The 17,282-nt window shown below is 40.7% G+C and overlaps 7 protein-coding genes, 6 non-coding genes and 1 pseudogene across 13 annotated transcripts; 7 read left to right on the top strand and 7 right to left on the bottom strand.

Annotated features, from left to right (window-relative positions):
• Positions 1-6: 6 nt before the first annotated feature.
• Positions 7-930, top strand: LOC124541637 (salivary glue protein Sgs-3-like). Its single transcript, XM_047119563.1, has 2 exons — positions 7-247; positions 324-930. Exons 1-2 carry the CDS (start codon positions 22-24, stop codon positions 680-682), a joined length of 585 nt encoding a protein of 194 aa, XP_046975519.1. The 5' UTR covers positions 7-21; the 3' UTR covers positions 683-930.
• Positions 931-1,352: 422 nt separating this feature from the next.
• LOC124541780 lies at positions 1,353-1,471 on the bottom strand. The gene has a single exon (XR_006967276.1). It is a non-coding gene; the product is annotated as a 5S ribosomal RNA (ribosomal RNA).
• Positions 1,472-2,234: 763 nt separating this feature from the next.
• LOC124541639 (salivary glue protein Sgs-3-like) lies at positions 2,235-3,158 on the top strand. Its single transcript, XM_047119565.1, has 2 exons — positions 2,235-2,475; positions 2,552-3,158. The coding sequence occupies exons 1-2, from the start codon at positions 2,250-2,252 to the stop codon at positions 2,908-2,910; spliced, it is 585 nt and encodes a 194-aa protein (XP_046975521.1). The 5' UTR covers positions 2,235-2,249; the 3' UTR covers positions 2,911-3,158.
• Positions 3,159-3,580: 422 nt separating this feature from the next.
• On the bottom strand, positions 3,581-3,699 carry LOC124541779. Its single transcript, XR_006967275.1, has one exon. It is a non-coding gene; the product is annotated as a 5S ribosomal RNA (ribosomal RNA).
• Positions 3,700-4,461: 762 nt separating this feature from the next.
• Positions 4,462-5,385, top strand: LOC124541642 (salivary glue protein Sgs-3-like). Its single transcript, XM_047119567.1, has 2 exons — positions 4,462-4,702; positions 4,779-5,385. The coding sequence occupies exons 1-2, from the start codon at positions 4,477-4,479 to the stop codon at positions 5,135-5,137; spliced, it is 585 nt and encodes a 194-aa protein (XP_046975523.1). The 5' UTR covers positions 4,462-4,476; the 3' UTR covers positions 5,138-5,385.
• A 422-nt stretch (positions 5,386-5,807) lies between these two features.
• LOC124541778 lies at positions 5,808-5,926 on the bottom strand. Its single transcript, XR_006967274.1, has one exon. It is a non-coding gene; the product is annotated as a 5S ribosomal RNA (ribosomal RNA).
• Positions 5,927-6,689: 763 nt separating this feature from the next.
• Positions 6,690-7,613, top strand: LOC124541651 (salivary glue protein Sgs-3-like). The gene is made up of 2 exons (XM_047119578.1): positions 6,690-6,930; positions 7,007-7,613. The coding sequence occupies exons 1-2, from the start codon at positions 6,705-6,707 to the stop codon at positions 7,363-7,365; spliced, it is 585 nt and encodes a 194-aa protein (XP_046975534.1). The 5' UTR covers positions 6,690-6,704; the 3' UTR covers positions 7,366-7,613.
• Positions 7,614-9,263: 1,650 nt separating this feature from the next.
• Positions 9,264-9,382, bottom strand: LOC124541802. Its single transcript, XR_006967295.1, has one exon. It is a non-coding gene; the product is annotated as a 5S ribosomal RNA (ribosomal RNA).
• A 762-nt stretch (positions 9,383-10,144) lies between these two features.
• Positions 10,145-11,068, top strand: LOC124541647 (salivary glue protein Sgs-3-like). Its single transcript, XM_047119574.1, has 2 exons — positions 10,145-10,385; positions 10,462-11,068. Exons 1-2 carry the CDS (start codon positions 10,160-10,162, stop codon positions 10,818-10,820), a joined length of 585 nt encoding a protein of 194 aa, XP_046975530.1. The 5' UTR covers positions 10,145-10,159; the 3' UTR covers positions 10,821-11,068.
• A 422-nt stretch (positions 11,069-11,490) lies between these two features.
• Positions 11,491-11,609, bottom strand: LOC124541801. Its single transcript, XR_006967294.1, has one exon. It is a non-coding gene; the product is annotated as a 5S ribosomal RNA (ribosomal RNA).
• Positions 11,610-12,372: 763 nt separating this feature from the next.
• Positions 12,373-13,296, top strand: LOC124541634 (salivary glue protein Sgs-3-like). Its single transcript, XM_047119560.1, has 2 exons — positions 12,373-12,613; positions 12,690-13,296. Exons 1-2 carry the CDS (start codon positions 12,388-12,390, stop codon positions 13,046-13,048), a joined length of 585 nt encoding a protein of 194 aa, XP_046975516.1. The 5' UTR covers positions 12,373-12,387; the 3' UTR covers positions 13,049-13,296.
• A 422-nt stretch (positions 13,297-13,718) lies between these two features.
• Positions 13,719-13,837, bottom strand: LOC124541799. The gene has a single exon (XR_006967293.1). It is a non-coding gene; the product is annotated as a 5S ribosomal RNA (ribosomal RNA).
• Positions 13,838-14,596: 759 nt separating this feature from the next.
• Positions 14,597-15,525, top strand: LOC124541652. Its single transcript, XM_047119579.1, has 2 exons — positions 14,597-14,841; positions 14,918-15,525. Exons 1-2 carry the CDS (start codon positions 14,616-14,618, stop codon positions 15,079-15,081), a joined length of 390 nt encoding a protein of 129 aa, XP_046975535.1. The 5' UTR covers positions 14,597-14,615; the 3' UTR covers positions 15,082-15,525.
• Positions 15,526-15,952: 427 nt separating this feature from the next.
• Positions 15,953-16,074, bottom strand: LOC124541797 (annotated as a pseudogene).
• Between the last annotated feature and the right edge of the window lie 1,208 nt (positions 16,075-17,282).

Raw genomic sequence — 17,282 nt, 5'->3', positions numbered from 1 at the left:
GCGATAGCAATAGCGATAGCAATGGCAATAGCCAGTAAGCGAGGGGGCGTCCGTCTCGCGCAGGAGCGAAGAAGTACGCGTGCGCCTCGTGCGCGGCGCGCTTCCACACGACGTCCAACCTGCGCTCGCACGAGCGCCGCGCGCACCGCCCGCCCGACCAGCGCTACGCGTGCGCGCGCTGCGAGCGGCGCTTCCACGACCGCACCAAGCTGCGCCGGCACCTCGACGCGCACGACCACGTCAAACGGTACGCGCGGTACGCCACGTGTGACGCGATGTGATGATGTCTATGCTCAGCGTGATCGTGATCGTGATGATTCCAGGTTCAAATGCGATCATTGTCTCGCGCGATTTTCTCGTCGCTGTCACTGGAAGCGGCACCTGGAGAGACAGCACGCCGTGTCGGTGCCCCCCCAGCGGCCCGGCCGGCGACCCACGCGCCTGCTGCTGGGGGAGCAGCCGCAGCCGCAGCCGCAGCCGCAGTGACGCGGCGCCCGGGGTCGACACTCGGGATAGGCTCTCCTCGCTCTGCGGCACTGCGGACCAGCTTCTCTCGCACGACATACTAACTCGTATCGTCCGGAACGAGTCGCTCACGACTGAAACATTCGAAATGCCGAAGCGTTCTCGTGTCATTTCCATTTTTGAAGATGGAAGCGTCACTAATGTTTTGAAAAATTGAGATGATATATGTATTAGGTTCTGTGGGAGAGGCTGATCGACACGCAACGAAGGCGTATGTATCCCTCGGACGTCTTCGGTAGAAGCGATCAAGCGATCATTGTAGTACTCGAAGTTCCTGAAATCGATGCGTTCGAGCGTACGGACTCGCTGTATGATCGATCGATATGAATACACGTATTTACCTATTTACATCTTCGATAGAGTTCACGATATTCATATTTGTAGTTATCGATATGTCTCACGTCACCAGAGTACGTGATGTGTGTTTATTTTGTAAATAATAAATAAAATAATTGTTATCGAATGTTGGATTTTGTTTGAATCGCTATATCTATCGATGAAACTGAATTAAGCAATAAGTAGGTACGTCAATGTAACAAACATATAATATCGTACACACATAATATGTTAAAATCAAAATCTGACGACAAAATTAAAATTACAATAATAACTAATACATATTCGCGTTTGTATCTGAAAACACAAAAATGACGATTACTCGACGCTCTTTGTCTTCAAATACGACAACATAATGCAAAATCATCTATGAAAATGTTTGTAATTACATATTTCAAAGATTACTTAGAAAAATTAAAAAAAAAAACTCAAAAAAAAATAGCAATAATAAATTTGTTACGAGTACGAGAAATAAAAAGAAAAAGCAAAAAGGCCAACGACACGCGGTGTTCCCAGGCGGTCACCCATCCAAGTACTGAACGCGCCCGACGTTGCTTAACTTCGGTGATCGGACGAGAACCGGTGTATTCAACGTGGTATGGACGTTGGCTGCGAGTCAAACCGAAAACTTAAACATTACGATATTCGTATATTTATAAATAAATGAGCACTACATTTTAAAAAAACCAATACAACAAACGACATAAGTAGCTTCTTTTTAAACGTAAAGCGACTGAATCGAATCGATTATTTTGAAATATATCACTATACTTAATACCTCACTATTGTAAGAAATCTGCTTTCGGTAGTTGAAATTGCATAATTTTATTATTAAAATGTTACACTGAACGGATATTAGGTAGGTACATTGATTTGTGATTAATATTTATTTATCGTTGTCAACACACACGACATTTTATTTTTTCACTAAGTAATGTAATAGGTATTCTTACTAAAAGCCCGCCAAAACTAATCATTTCTTTTCCACAGATAAATAAAATATAAATACAAAAAATACATGTAGTAGGTAATTATTTTATTGGTTCGAAATATAAATTAATATTCTAAATTATAATACATTTTACAAATTGTTATATTTTTTGGCTGACAATATAAATAAAACGAACAAAATCAATCACTATATAAATGATATTAAAAAAAAAAAAGTAGAAATAAAAGACGAGAGAGGTTCCTCGAATTTGTATTCGTAATTCTTATACAGTAAAATAAAAATATTGAAAAAAAAAAAAAAAAAATTCGTCGATAACATTGTCGATTTAATTCAGAGGAGATATAGCGTCATAACTCATACTGCTGTACCTAGACAAGAATGACAAGAACCGCAATGACGAATTGTAACAGCATTAGCGATAGCAATAGCGATAGCAATGGCAATAGCCAGTAAGCGAGGGGGCGTCCGTCTCGCGCAGGAGCGAAGAAGTACGCGTGCGCCTCGTGCGCGGCGCGCTTCCACACGACGTCCAACCTGCGCTCGCACGAGCGCCGCGCGCACCGCCCGCCCGACCAGCGCTACGCGTGCGCGCGCTGCGAGCGGCGCTTCCACGACCGCACCAAGCTGCGCCGGCACCTCGACGCGCACGACCACGTCAAACGGTACGCGCGGTACGCCACGTGTGACGCGATGTGATGATGTCTATGCTCAGCGTGATCGTGATCGTGATGATTCCAGGTTCAAATGCGATCATTGTCTCGCGCGATTTTCTCGTCGCTGTCACTGGAAGCGGCACCTGGAGAGACAGCACGCCGTGTCGGTGCCCCCCCAGCGGCCCGGCCGGCGACCCACGCGCCTGCTGCTGGGGGAGCAGCCGCAGCCGCAGCCGCAGCCGCAGTGACGCGGCGCCCGGGGTCGACACTCGGGATAGGCTCTCCTCGCTCTGCGGCACTGCGGACCAGCTTCTCTCGCACGACATACTAACTCGTATCGTCCGGAACGAGTCGCTCACGACTGAAACATTCGAAATGCCGAAGCGTTCTCGTGTCATTTCCATTTTTGAAGATGGAAGCGTCACTAATGTTTTGAAAAATTGAGATGATATATGTATTAGGTTCTGTGGGAGAGGCTGATCGACACGCAACGAAGGCGTATGTATCCCTCGGACGTCTTCGGTAGAAGCGATCAAGCGATCATTGTAGTACTCGAAGTTCCTGAAATCGATGCGTTCGAGCGTACGGACTCGCTGTATGATCGATCGATATGAATACACGTATTTACCTATTTACATCTTCGATAGAGTTCACGATATTCATATTTGTAGTTATCGATATGTCTCACGTCACCAGAGTACGTGATGTGTGTTTATTTTGTAAATAATAAATAAAATAATTGTTATCGAATGTTGGATTTTGTTTGAATCGCTATATCTATCGATGAAACTGAATTAAGCAATAAGTAGGTACGTCAATGTAACAAACATATAATATCGTACACACATAATATGTTAAAATCAAAATCTGACGACAAAATTAAAATTACAATAATAACTAATACATATTCGCGTTTGTATCTGAAAACACAAAAATGACGATTACTCGACGCTCTTTGTCTTCAAATACGACAACATAATGCAAAATCATCTATGAAAATGTTTGTAATTACATATTTCAAAGATTACTTAGAAAAATTAAAAAAAAAAACTCAAAAAAAAATAGCAATAATAAATTTGTTACGAGTACGAGAAATAAAAAGAAAAAGCAAAAAGGCCAACGACACGCGGTGTTCCCAGGCGGTCACCCATCCAAGTACTGAACGCGCCCGACGTTGCTTAACTTCGGTGATCGGACGAGAACCGGTGTATTCAACGTGGTATGGACGTTGGCTGCGAGTCAAACCGAAAACTTAAACATTACGATATTCGTATATTTATAAATAAATGAGCACTACATTTTAAAAAAACCAATACAACAAACGACATAAGTAGCTTCTTTTTAAACGTAAAGCGACTGAATCGAATCGATTATTTTGAAATATATCACTATACTTAATACCTCACTATTGTAAGAAATCTGCTTTCGGTAGTTGAAATTGCATAATTTTATTATTAAAATGTTACACTGAACGGATATTAGGTAGGTACATTGATTTGTGATTAATATTTATTTATCGTTGTCAACACACACGACATTTTATTTTTTCACTAAGTAATGTAATAGGTATTCTTACTAAAAGCCCGCCAAAACTAATCATTTCTTTTCCACAGATAAATAAAATATAAATACAAAAAATACATGTAGTAGGTAATTATTTTATTGGTTCGAAATATAAATTAATATTCTAAATTATAATACATTTTACAAATTGTTATATTTTTTGGCTGACAATATAAATAAAACGAACAAAATCAATCACTATATAAATGATATTAAAAAAAAAAAAGTAGAAATAAAAGACGAGAGAGGTTCCTCGAATTTGTATTCGTAATTCTTATACAGTAAAATAAAAATATTGAAAAAAAAAAAAAAAAATTCGTCGATAACATTGTCGATTTAATTCAGAGGAGATATAGCGTCATAACTCATACTGCTGTACCTAGACAAGAATGACAAGAACCGCAATGACGAATTGTAACAGCATTAGCGATAGCAATAGCGATAGCAATGGCAATAGCCAGTAAGCGAGGGGGCGTCCGTCTCGCGCAGGAGCGAAGAAGTACGCGTGCGCCTCGTGCGCGGCGCGCTTCCACACGACGTCCAACCTGCGCTCGCACGAGCGCCGCGCGCACCGCCCGCCCGACCAGCGCTACGCGTGCGCGCGCTGCGAGCGGCGCTTCCACGACCGCACCAAGCTGCGCCGGCACCTCGACGCGCACGACCACGTCAAACGGTACGCGCGGTACGCCACGTGTGACGCGATGTGATGATGTCTATGCTCAGCGTGATCGTGATCGTGATGATTCCAGGTTCAAATGCGATCATTGTCTCGCGCGATTTTCTCGTCGCTGTCACTGGAAGCGGCACCTGGAGAGACAGCACGCCGTGTCGGTGCCCCCCCAGCGGCCCGGCCGGCGACCCACGCGCCTGCTGCTGGGGGAGCAGCCGCAGCCGCAGCCGCAGCCGCAGTGACGCGGCGCCCGGGGTCGACACTCGGGATAGGCTCTCCTCGCTCTGCGGCACTGCGGACCAGCTTCTCTCGCACGACATACTAACTCGTATCGTCCGGAACGAGTCGCTCACGACTGAAACATTCGAAATGCCGAAGCGTTCTCGTGTCATTTCCATTTTTGAAGATGGAAGCGTCACTAATGTTTTGAAAAATTGAGATGATATATGTATTAGGTTCTGTGGGAGAGGCTGATCGACACGCAACGAAGGCGTATGTATCCCTCGGACGTCTTCGGTAGAAGCGATCAAGCGATCATTGTAGTACTCGAAGTTCCTGAAATCGATGCGTTCGAGCGTACGGACTCGCTGTATGATCGATCGATATGAATACACGTATTTACCTATTTACATCTTCGATAGAGTTCACGATATTCATATTTGTAGTTATCGATATGTCTCACGTCACCAGAGTACGTGATGTGTGTTTATTTTGTAAATAATAAATAAAATAATTGTTATCGAATGTTGGATTTTGTTTGAATCGCTATATCTATCGATGAAACTGAATTAAGCAATAAGTAGGTACGTCAATGTAACAAACATATAATATCGTACACACATAATATGTTAAAATCAAAATCTGACGACAAAATTAAAATTACAATAATAACTAATACATATTCGCGTTTGTATCTGAAAACACAAAAATGACGATTACTCGACGCTCTTTGTCTTCAAATACGACAACATAATGCAAAATCATCTATGAAAATGTTTGTAATTACATATTTCAAAGATTACTTAGAAAAATTAAAAAAAAAAACTCAAAAAAAAATAGCAATAATAAATTTGTTACGAGTACGAGAAATAAAAAGAAAAAGCAAAAAGGCCAACGACACGCGGTGTTCCCAGGCGGTCACCCATCCAAGTACTGAACGCGCCCGACGTTGCTTAACTTCGGTGATCGGACGAGAACCGGTGTATTCAACGTGGTATGGACGTTGGCTGCGAGTCAAACCGAAAACTTAAACATTACGATATTCGTATATTTATAAATAAATGAGCACTACATTTTAAAAAAACCAATACAACAAACGACATAAGTAGCTTCTTTTTAAACGTAAAGCGACTGAATCGAATCGATTATTTTGAAATATATCACTATACTTAATACCTCACTATTGTAAGAAATCTGCTTTCGGTAGTTGAAATTGCATAATTTTATTATTAAAATGTTACACTGAACGGATATTAGGTAGGTACATTGATTTGTGATTAATATTTATTTATCGTTGTCAACACACACGACATTTTATTTTTTCACTAAGTAATGTAATAGGTATTCTTACTAAAAGCCCGCCAAAACTAATCATTTCTTTTCCACAGATAAATAAAATATAAATACAAAAAATACATGTAGTAGGTAATTATTTTATTGGTTCGAAATATAAATTAATATTCTAAATTATAATACATTTTACAAATTGTTATATTTTTTGGCTGACAATATAAATAAAACGAACAAAATCAATCACTATATAAATGATATTAAAAAAAAAAAAGTAGAAATAAAAGACGAGAGAGGTTCCTCGAATTTGTATTCGTAATTCTTATACAGTAAAATAAAAATATTGAAAAAAAAAAAAAAAAAATTCGTCGATAACATTGTCGATTTAATTCAGAGGAGATATAGCGTCATAACTCATACTGCTGTACCTAGACAAGAATGACAAGAACCGCAATGACGAATTGTAACAGCATTAGCGATAGCAATAGCGATAGCAATGGCAATAGCCAGTAAGCGAGGGGGCGTCCGTCTCGCGCAGGAGCGAAGAAGTACGCGTGCGCCTCGTGCGCGGCGCGCTTCCACACGACGTCCAACCTGCGCTCGCACGAGCGCCGCGCGCACCGCCCGCCCGACCAGTGCTACGCGTGCGCGCGCTGCGAGCGGCGCTTCCACGACCGCACCAAGCTGCGCCGGCACCTCGACGCGCACGACCACGTCAAACGGTACGCGCGGTACGCCACGTGTGACGCGATGTGATGATGTCTATGCTCAGCGTGATCGTGATCGTGATGATTCCAGGTTCAAATGCGATCATTGTCTCGCGCGATTTTCTCGTCGCTGTCACTGGAAGCGGCACCTGGAGAGACAGCACGCCGTGTCGGTGCCCCCCCAGCGGCCCGGCCGGCGACCCACGCGCCTGCTGCTGGGGGAGCAGCCGCAGCCGCAGCCGCAGCCGCAGTGACGCGGCGCCCGGGGTCGACACTCGGGATAGGCTCTCCTCGCTCTGCGGCACTGCGGACCAGCTTCTCTCGCACGACATACTAACTCGTATCGTCCGGAACGAGTCGCTCACGACTGAAACATTCGAAATGCCGAAGCGTTCTCGTGTCATTTCCATTTTTGAAGATGGAAGCGTCACTAATGTTTTGAAAAATTGAGATGATATATGTATTAGGTTCTGTGGGAGAGGCTGATCGACACGCAACGAAGGCGTATGTATCCCTCGGACGTCTTCGGTAGAAGCGATCAAGCGATCATTGTAGTACTCGAAGTTCCTGAAATCGATGCGTTCGAGCGTACGGACTCGCTGTATGATCGATCGATATGAATACACGTATTTACCTATTTACATCTTCGATAGAGTTCACGATATTCATATTTGTAGTTATCGATATGTCTCACGTCACCAGAGTACGTGATGTGTGTTTATTTTGTAAATAATAAATAAAATAATTGTTATCGAATGTTGGATTTTGTTTGAATCGCTATATCTATCGATGAAACTGAATTAAGCAATAAGTAGGTACGTCAATGTAACAAACATATAATATCGTACACACATAATATGTTAAAATCAAAATCTGACGACAAAATTAAAATTACAATAATAACTAATACATATTCGCGTTTGTATCTGAAAACACAAAAATGACGATTTAGTGGCGTCAATGAAGCCTTTGCTTCGAAAGTCCTCAAGAACAGCTCCGATTGTGATGTTTTTTTTTTAAAAATTTAGTTTTTTTATATTATTTAAAATCAGAAACCTCTTAGAGCGGGGACGGAACTATTTATATTGTTTAAACAATATCAACGATATTTATATAAAAAATTAAGTTTGGTCTCTTTTTTTTGTAAAAAAGTCTCCATATAATAATCTCATTGTAACAAATAGTTGTTACAAAGAAGTTTTTAACAACAATTTAATATTAAAATAAAAAATAAAAAAATTCCTTTTTTTTTTTAAATATATATGTCAAGGCGATTTTCTTCACTAATTTTTAAATAGAATTATTTAGCTAAAGAAGCAGCGCATCCGTAACAACATATATATAATATTGAACGTTGCATTAGAAAGTTTTGTGAGGTATAGGTACTATTCGTACAATAGAAATTGAAAAAATAATTCATCGATACCACCTGAAGAATGGGGTTGGCGAAGAGAGAATTATTTAAAACCAATCAAAATGACACAACCAGCAGCACCTGACAACGTTTTAAAATTAATATTTTGCTCTTGCAAAACAGGATGCGGTTCAGCGTGTGGCTGCAGAAAAAGTGGTCTTCATTGCTCACCAGCCTGCATAGTTTGCAGTGGAAATGACTGCAGTAACCACCCACAACTTGAAGAAGATGAAGAAGTCTCCGAAATGCAAAATGATAATGAAAATTAAATGTACTTTTTTTGTATTTAACATAATGTATTTTCTATGGTCAATAAAAAATTTATATTTTGGTTCACAAATTAATTCCATGTCATTACTACACAGAACAAACTTATAGATAATTGTTTATAACATTCATTAATATATTTACAAGTTTTTAATGGATTTAATTTTTTGATTTAATGGAAGGTTTGGAATATGTTCCAAACCTTCTCCTCAAAAGGAGAGGAGGCCTTTAGCCCAGCAGTGGGAAATTTACCGGCTGTTACTTTACTTTACTTTTACTTTTTTTAATGGATATTGTATAGTAGAAAATTTTTTTGTGCATAAATATCGTTGATATTGTTTAAACAATATAAATAGTTCCGTCCCCGCTCTAAGAGGTTTCTGATTTTGAATAATATAAAAAAACAAAATTAAAAAAAAAAAAACATCAAAATCGGAGCTGTTCTTGAGGACTTCCAAAGATTGCCTGTTTTATGTATTCATTGACTCCACTAATTACTCGACGCTCTTTGTCTTCAAATACGACAACATAATGCAAAATCATCTATGAAAATGTTTGTAATTACATATTTCAAAGATTACTTAGAAAAATTAAAAAAAAAAACTCAAAAAAAAATAGCAATAATAAATTTGTTACGAGTACGAGAAATAAAAAGAAAAAGCAAAAAGGCCAACGACACGCGGTGTTCCCAGGCGGTCACCCATCCAAGTACTGAACGCGCCCGACGTTGCTTAACTTCGGTGATCGGACGAGAACCGGTGTATTCAACGTGGTATGGACGTTGGCTGCGAGTCAAACCGAAAACTTAAACATTACGATATTCGTATATTTATAAATAAATGAGCACTACATTTTAAAAAAACCAATACAACAAACGACATAAGTAGCTTCTTTTTAAACGTAAAGCGACTGAATCGAATCGATTATTTTGAAATATATCACTATACTTAATACCTCACTATTGTAAGAAATCTGCTTTCGGTAGTTGAAATTGCATAATTTTATTATTAAAATGTTACACTGAACGGATATTAGGTAGGTACATTGATTTGTGATTAATATTTATTTATCGTTGTCAACACACACGACATTTTATTTTTTCACTAAGTAATGTAATAGGTATTCTTACTAAAAGCCCGCCAAAACTAATCATTTCTTTTCCACAGATAAATAAAATATAAATACAAAAAATACATGTAGTAGGTAATTATTTTATTGGTTCGAAATATAAATTAATATTCTAAATTATAATACATTTTACAAATTGTTATATTTTTTGGCTGACAATATAAATAAAACGAACAAAATCAATCACTATATAAATGATATTAAAAAAAAAAAGTAGAAATAAAAGACGAGAGAGGTTCCTCGAATTTGTATTCGTAATTCTTATACAGTAAAATAAAAATATTGAAAAAAAAAAAAAAAAAATTCGTCGATAACATTGTCGATTTAATTCAGAGGAGATATAGCGTCATAACTCATACTGCTGTACCTAGACAAGAATGACAAGAACCGCAATGACGAATTGTAACAGCATTAGCGATAGCAATAGCGATAGCAATGGCAATAGCCAGTAAGCGAGGGGGCGTCCGTCTCGCGCAGGAGCGAAGAAGTACGCGTGCGCCTCGTGCGCGGCGCGCTTCCACACGACGTCCAACCTGCGCTCGCACGAGCGCCGCGCGCACCGCCCGCCCGACCAGCGCTACGCGTGCGCGCGCTGCGAGCGGCGCTTCCACGACCGCACCAAGCTGCGCCGGCACCTCGACGCGCACGACCACGTCAAACGGTACGCGCGGTACGCCACGTGTGACGCGATGTGATGATGTCTATGCTCAGCGTGATCGTGATCGTGATGATTCCAGGTTCAAATGCGATCATTGTCTCGCGCGATTTTCTCGTCGCTGTCACTGGAAGCGGCACCTGGAGAGACAGCACGCCGTGTCGGTGCCCCCCCAGCGGCCCGGCCGGCGACCCACGCGCCTGCTGCTGGGGGAGCAGCCGCAGCCGCAGCCGCAGCCGCAGTGACGCGGCGCCCGGGGTCGACACTCGGGATAGGCTCTCCTCGCTCTGCGGCACTGCGGACCAGCTTCTCTCGCACGACATACTAACTCGTATCGTCCGGAACGAGTCGCTCACGACTGAAACATTCGAAATGCCGAAGCGTTCTCGTGTCATTTCCATTTTTGAAGATGGAAGCGTCACTAATGTTTTGAAAAATTGAGATGATATATGTATTAGGTTCTGTGGGAGAGGCTGATCGACACGCAACGAAGGCGTATGTATCCCTCGGACGTCTTCGGTAGAAGCGATCAAGCGATCATTGTAGTACTCGAAGTTCCTGAAATCGATGCGTTCGAGCGTACGGACTCGCTGTATGATCGATCGATATGAATACACGTATTTACCTATTTACATCTTCGATAGAGTTCACGATATTCATATTTGTAGTTATCGATATGTCTCACGTCACCAGAGTACGTGATGTGTGTTTATTTTGTAAATAATAAATAAAATAATTGTTATCGAATGTTGGATTTTGTTTGAATCGCTATATCTATCGATGAAACTGAATTAAGCAATAAGTAGGTACGTCAATGTAACAAACATATAATATCGTACACACATAATATGTTAAAATCAAAATCTGACGACAAAATTAAAATTACAATAATAACTAATACATATTCGCGTTTGTATCTGAAAACACAAAAATGACGATTACTCGACGCTCTTTGTCTTCAAATACGACAACATAATGCAAAATCATCTATGAAAATGTTTGTAATTACATATTTCAAAGATTACTTAGAAAAATTAAAAAAAAAAACTCAAAAAAAAATAGCAATAATAAATTTGTTACGAGTACGAGAAATAAAAAGAAAAAGCAAAAAGGCCAACGACACGCGGTGTTCCCAGGCGGTCACCCATCCAAGTACTGAACGCGCCCGACGTTGCTTAACTTCGGTGATCGGACGAGAACCGGTGTATTCAACGTGGTATGGACGTTGGCTGCGAGTCAAACCGAAAACTTAAACATTACGATATTCGTATATTTATAAATAAATGAGCACTACATTTTAAAAAAACCAATACAACAAACGACATAAGTAGCTTCTTTTTAAACGTAAAGCGACTGAATCGAATCGATTATTTTGAAATATATCACTATACTTAATACCTCACTATTGTAAGAAATCTGCTTTCGGTAGTTGAAATTGCATAATTTTATTATTAAAATGTTACACTGAACGGATATTAGGTAGGTACATTGATTTGTGATTAATATTTATTTATCGTTGTCAACACACACGACATTTTATTTTTTCACTAAGTAATGTAATAGGTATTCTTACTAAAAGCCCGCCAAAACTAATCATTTCTTTTCCACAGATAAATAAAATATAAATACAAAAAATACATGTAGTAGGTAATTATTTTATTGGTTCGAAATATAAATTAATATTCTAAATTATAATACATTTTACAAATTGTTATATTTTTTGGCTGACAATATAAATAAAACGAACAAAATCAATCACTATATAAATGATATTAAAAAAAAAAAAGTAGAAATAAAAGACGAGAGAGGTTCCTCGAATTTGTATTCGTAATTCTTATACAGTAAAATAAAAATATTGAAAAAAAAAAAAAAAAAATTCGTCGATAACATTGTCGATTTAATTCAGAGGAGATATAGCGTCATAACTCATACTGCTGTACCTAGACAAGAATGACAAGAACCGCAATGACGAATTGTAACAGCATTAGCGATAGCAATAGCGATAGCAATGGCAATAGCCAGTAAGCGAGGGGGCGTCCGTCTCGCGCAGGAGCGAAGAAGTACGCGTGCGCCTCGTGCGCGGCGCGCTTCCACACGACGTCCAACCTGCGCTCGCACGAGCGCCGCGCGCACCGCCCGCCCGACCAGCGCTACGCGTGCGCGCGCTGCGAGCGGCGCTTCCACGACCGCACCAAGCTGCGCCGGCACCTCGACGCGCACGACCACGTCAAACGGTACGCGCGGTACGCCACGTGTGACGCGATGTGATGATGTCTATGCTCAGCGTGATCGTGATCGTGATGATTCCAGGTTCAAATGCGATCATTGTCTCGCGCGATTTTCTCGTCGCTGTCACTGGAAGCGGCACCTGGAGAGACAGCACGCCGTGTCGGTGCCCCCCCAGCGGCCCGGCCGGCGACCCACGCGCCTGCTGCTGGGGGAGCAGCCGCAGCCGCAGCCGCAGCCGCAGTGACGCGGCGCCCGGGGTCGACACTCGGGATAGGCTCTCCTCGCTCTGCGGCACTGCGGACCAGCTTCTCTCGCACGACATACTAACTCGTATCGTCCGGAACGAGTCGCTCACGACTGAAACATTCGAAATGCCGAAGCGTTCTCGTGTCATTTCCATTTTTGAAGATGGAAGCGTCACTAATGTTTTGAAAAATTGAGATGATATATGTATTAGGTTCTGTGGGAGAGGCTGATCGACACGCAACGAAGGCGTATGTATCCCTCGGACGTCTTCGGTAGAAGCGATCAAGCGATCATTGTAGTACTCGAAGTTCCTGAAATCGATGCGTTCGAGCGTACGGACTCGCTGTATGATCGATCGATATGAATACACGTATTTACCTATTTACATCTTCGATAGAGTTCACGATATTCATATTTGTAGTTATCGATATGTCTCACGTCACCAGAGTACGTGATGTGTGTTTATTTTGTAAATAATAAATAAAATAATTGTTATCGAATGTTGGATTTTGTTTGAATCGCTATATCTATCGATGAAACTGAATTAAGCAATAAGTAGGTACGTCAATGTAACAAACATATAATATCGTACACACATAATATGTTAAAATCAAAATCTGACGACAAAATTAAAATTACAATAATAACTAATACATATTCGCGTTTGTATCTGAAAACACAAAAATGACGATTACTCGACGCTCTTTGTCTTCAAATACGACAACATAATGCAAAATCATCTATGAAAATGTTTGTAATTACATATTTCAAAGATTACTTAGAAAAATTAAAAAAAAAAACTCAAAAAAAAATAGCAATAATAAATTTGTTACGAGTACGAGAAATAAAAAGAAAAAGCAAAAAGGCCAACGACACGCGGTGTTCCCAGGCGGTCACCCATCCAAGTACTGAACGCGCCCGACGTTGCTTAACTTCGGTGATCGGACGAGAACCGGTGTATTCAACGTGGTATGGACGTTGGCTGCGAGTCAAACCGAAAACTTAAACATTACGATATTCGTATATTTATAAATAAATGAGCACTACATTTTAAAAAAACCAATACAACAAACGACATAAGTAGCTTCTTTTTAAACGTAAAGCGACTGAATCGAATCGATTATTTTGAAATATATCACTATACTTAATACCTCACTATTGTAAGAAATCTGCTTTCGGTAGTTGAAATTGCATAATTTTATTATTAAAATGTTACACTGAACGGATATTAGGTAGGTACATTGATTTGTGATTAATATTTATTTATCGTTGTCAACACACACGACATTTTATTTTTTCACTAAGTAATGTAATAGGTATTCTTACTAAAAGCCCGCCAAAACTAATCATTTCTTTTCCACAGATAAATAAAATATAAATACAAAAAATACATGTAGTAGGTAATTATTTTATTGGTTCGAAATATAAATTAATATTCTAAATTATAATACATTTTACAAATTGTTATATTTTTTGGCTGACAATATAAATAAAACGAACAAAATCAATCACTATATAAATGATATTAAAAAAAAAAAAGTAGAAATAAAAGACGAGAGAGGTTCCTCGAATTTGTATTCGTAATTCTTATACAGTAAAATAAAAATATTGAAAAAAAAAAAAAAAAAATTCGTCGATAACATTGTCGATTTAATTCAGAGGAGATATAGCGTCATAACTCATACTGCTGTACCTAGACAAGAATGACAAGAACCGCAATGACGAATTGTAACAGCATTAGCGATAGCAATAGCGATAGCAATGGCAATAGCCAGTAAGCGAGGGGGCGTCCGTCTCGCGCAGGAGCGAAGAAGTACGCGTGCGCCTCGTGCGCGGCGCGCTTCCACACGACGTCCAACCTGCGCTCGCACGAGCGCCGCGCGCACCGCCCGCCCGACCAGCGCTACGCGTGCGCGCGCTGCGAGCGGCGCTTCCACGACCGCACCAAGCTGCGCCGGCACCTCGACGCGCACGACCACGTCAAACGGTACGCGCGGTACGCCACGTGTGACGCGATGTGATGATGTCTATGCTCAGCGTGATCGTGATCGTGATGATTCCAGGTTCAAATGCGATCATTGTCTCGCGCGATTTTCTCGTCGCTGTCACTGGAAGCGGCACCTGGAGAGACAGCACGCCGTGTCGGTGCCCCCCCCAGCGGCCCGGCCGGCGACCCACGCGCCTGCTGCTGGGGGAGCAGCCGCAGCCGCAGCCGCAGCCGCAGTGACGCGGCGCCCGGGGTCGACACTCGGGATAGGCTCTCCTCGCTCTGCGGCACTGCGGACCAGCTTCTCTCGCACGACATACTAACTCGTATCGTCCGGAACGAGTCGCTCACGACTGAAACATTCGAAATGCCGAAGCGTTCTCGTGTCATTTCCATTTTTGAAGATGGAAGCGTCACTAATGTTTTGAAAAATTGAGATGATATATGTATTAGGTTCTGTGGGAGAGGCTGATCGACACGCAACGAAGGCGTATGTATCCCTCGGACGTCTTCGGTAGAAGCGATCAAGCGATCATTGTAGTACTCGAAGTTCCTGAAATCGATGCGTTCGAGCGTACGGACTCGCTGTATGATCGATCGATATGAATACACGTATTTACCTATTTACATCTTCGATAGAGTTCACGATATTCATATTTGTAGTTATCGATATGTCTCACGTCACCAGAGTACGTGATGTGTGTTTATTTTGTAAATAATAAATAAAATAATTGTTATCGAATGTTGGATTTTGTTTGAATCGCTATATCTATCGATGAAACTGAATTAAGCAATAAGTAGGTACGTCAATGTAACAAACATATAATATCGTACACACATAATATGTTAAAAATCAAAATCTGACGACAAAATTAAAATTACAATAATAACTAATACATATTCGCGTTTGTATCTGAAAACACAAAAAATGACGATTACTCGACGCTCTTTGTCTTCAAATACGACAACATAATGCAAAATCATCTATGAAAATGTTTGTAATTACATATTTCAAAGATTACTTAGAAAAAATTAAAAAAAAAAAACTCAAAAAAAAATAGCAATAATAAATTTGTTACGAGTACGAGAAATAAAAAGAAAAAAGCAAAAAGGCCAACGACCACGCGGTGTTCCCCAGGCGGTCCACCCATCCAAGTACTGAACGCGCCCGACGTTGCTTAACTTCGGTGATCGGACGAGAACCGGTGTATTCAACGTGGTATGGACGTTGGCTTGCGAGTCAAACCGAAAACTTAAACATTACGATATTCCGTATATTTATAAATAAATGAGCACTACATTTTAAAAAAAACAATACAAACAAACGACATAAGTAGCTTCTTTTTAAACGTAAAGCGACTGAATCGAATCGATTATTTTGAAATATATCACTATAACTTAATACCTCACTATTGTAAGAAATCTGCTTTCGGTAGTTGAAATTGCATAATTTTATTATTAAAATGTTTACACTGAACGGATATTAGGTAGGTACATTGATTTGTGATTAATATTTATTTTATCGTTGTCAACACACACGACATTTTATTTTTTCACTAAGTAATGTAATAGGTATTCTTACTAAAAGCCCGCCAAAACTAATCATTTTCTTTTCCACAGATAAATAAAATATAAATACAAAAAATACATGTAGTAGGTAATTATTTTATTGGTTCGAAATATAAATTAATATTCTAAATTATAATACATTTTACAAATTGTTATATTTTTTGGCTGACAATATAAATATAAACGAACAAAATCAATCACTATATAAATGATATTAAAAAAAAAAAAGTAGAAATAAAAGACGAGAGAGGTTCCTCGAATTTGTATTCGTAATTCTTATACAGTAAAATAAAAAAATATAAAAAAAAAAAAAAAAAATTCGTCGATAACATTGTCGATTTAATTCAGAGGAGATATAGCGTCATAACTCATACTGCTGTACCTAGACAAGAATGACAAGAACCGCAATGACGAATTGTAACAGCATTAGCGATAGCAATAGCGATAGCAATGGCAATAGCCCAGTAAGCGAGGGGGCGTCCCGTCTCGCGCAGGAGCGAAGAAGTACGCGTGCGCCTCGTGCGCGGCGCGCTTCCACACGACGTCCCCAACCTGCGCCTCGCACGAGGCGCCGCGCGCACCGCCCGCCCGACCAGCGCTACGCGTGCGCGCGCTGCGAAGCGGCGCTTCCACGACCGCACCAAGCTGCGCCGGCACCTCGACGCGCACGACCACGTCAAACGGTACGCGCGGTACGCCACGTGTGACGCGATGTGATGATGTTCTATGCTCAGCGTGAATCGTGATCGTGATGATTCCAGGTTCAAATGCGATCATTGTTCTCGCGCGATTTTCTCGTCGCTGTCACTGGAAGCGGCACCTGGAGAGACAGCACGGCCGTGTCGGTGCCCCCCCAGCGGCCCGGCCGGCGA

This window comes from Vanessa cardui, chromosome 28, assembly GCF_905220365.1.
Source record: "Vanessa cardui chromosome 28, ilVanCard2.1, whole genome shotgun sequence".
In the NCBI taxonomy this organism is placed as follows: domain Eukaryota; kingdom Metazoa; phylum Arthropoda; class Insecta; order Lepidoptera; family Nymphalidae; genus Vanessa; species Vanessa cardui.
The sequence above is the reverse complement of the archived record's forward strand: the minus strand, read 5'-3'. Positions and strand labels throughout refer to the sequence as shown.

Coding starts and splice junctions, on each gene's coding strand:
- LOC124541637 (XM_047119563.1), top strand. CDS start 22: ATGGCAATAGCCAGTAAGCGAGGGGGCGTCCGTCTCGCGCAGGAGCGA. Junction 248..323: donor GCGCACGACCACGTCAAACG/GTACGCGCGGTA, acceptor TGATGATTCCAG/GTTCAAATGCGATCATTGTC.
- LOC124541639 (XM_047119565.1), top strand. CDS start 2,250: ATGGCAATAGCCAGTAAGCGAGGGGGCGTCCGTCTCGCGCAGGAGCGA. Junction 2,476..2,551: donor GCGCACGACCACGTCAAACG/GTACGCGCGGTA, acceptor TGATGATTCCAG/GTTCAAATGCGATCATTGTC.
- LOC124541642 (XM_047119567.1), top strand. CDS start 4,477: ATGGCAATAGCCAGTAAGCGAGGGGGCGTCCGTCTCGCGCAGGAGCGA. Junction 4,703..4,778: donor GCGCACGACCACGTCAAACG/GTACGCGCGGTA, acceptor TGATGATTCCAG/GTTCAAATGCGATCATTGTC.
- LOC124541651 (XM_047119578.1), top strand. CDS start 6,705: ATGGCAATAGCCAGTAAGCGAGGGGGCGTCCGTCTCGCGCAGGAGCGA. Junction 6,931..7,006: donor GCGCACGACCACGTCAAACG/GTACGCGCGGTA, acceptor TGATGATTCCAG/GTTCAAATGCGATCATTGTC.
- LOC124541647 (XM_047119574.1), top strand. CDS start 10,160: ATGGCAATAGCCAGTAAGCGAGGGGGCGTCCGTCTCGCGCAGGAGCGA. Junction 10,386..10,461: donor GCGCACGACCACGTCAAACG/GTACGCGCGGTA, acceptor TGATGATTCCAG/GTTCAAATGCGATCATTGTC.
- LOC124541634 (XM_047119560.1), top strand. CDS start 12,388: ATGGCAATAGCCAGTAAGCGAGGGGGCGTCCGTCTCGCGCAGGAGCGA. Junction 12,614..12,689: donor GCGCACGACCACGTCAAACG/GTACGCGCGGTA, acceptor TGATGATTCCAG/GTTCAAATGCGATCATTGTC.
- LOC124541652 (XM_047119579.1), top strand. CDS start 14,616: ATGGCAATAGCCAGTAAGCGAGGGGGCGTCCGTCTCGCGCAGGAGCGA. Junction 14,842..14,917: donor GCGCACGACCACGTCAAACG/GTACGCGCGGTA, acceptor TGATGATTCCAG/GTTCAAATGCGATCATTGTC.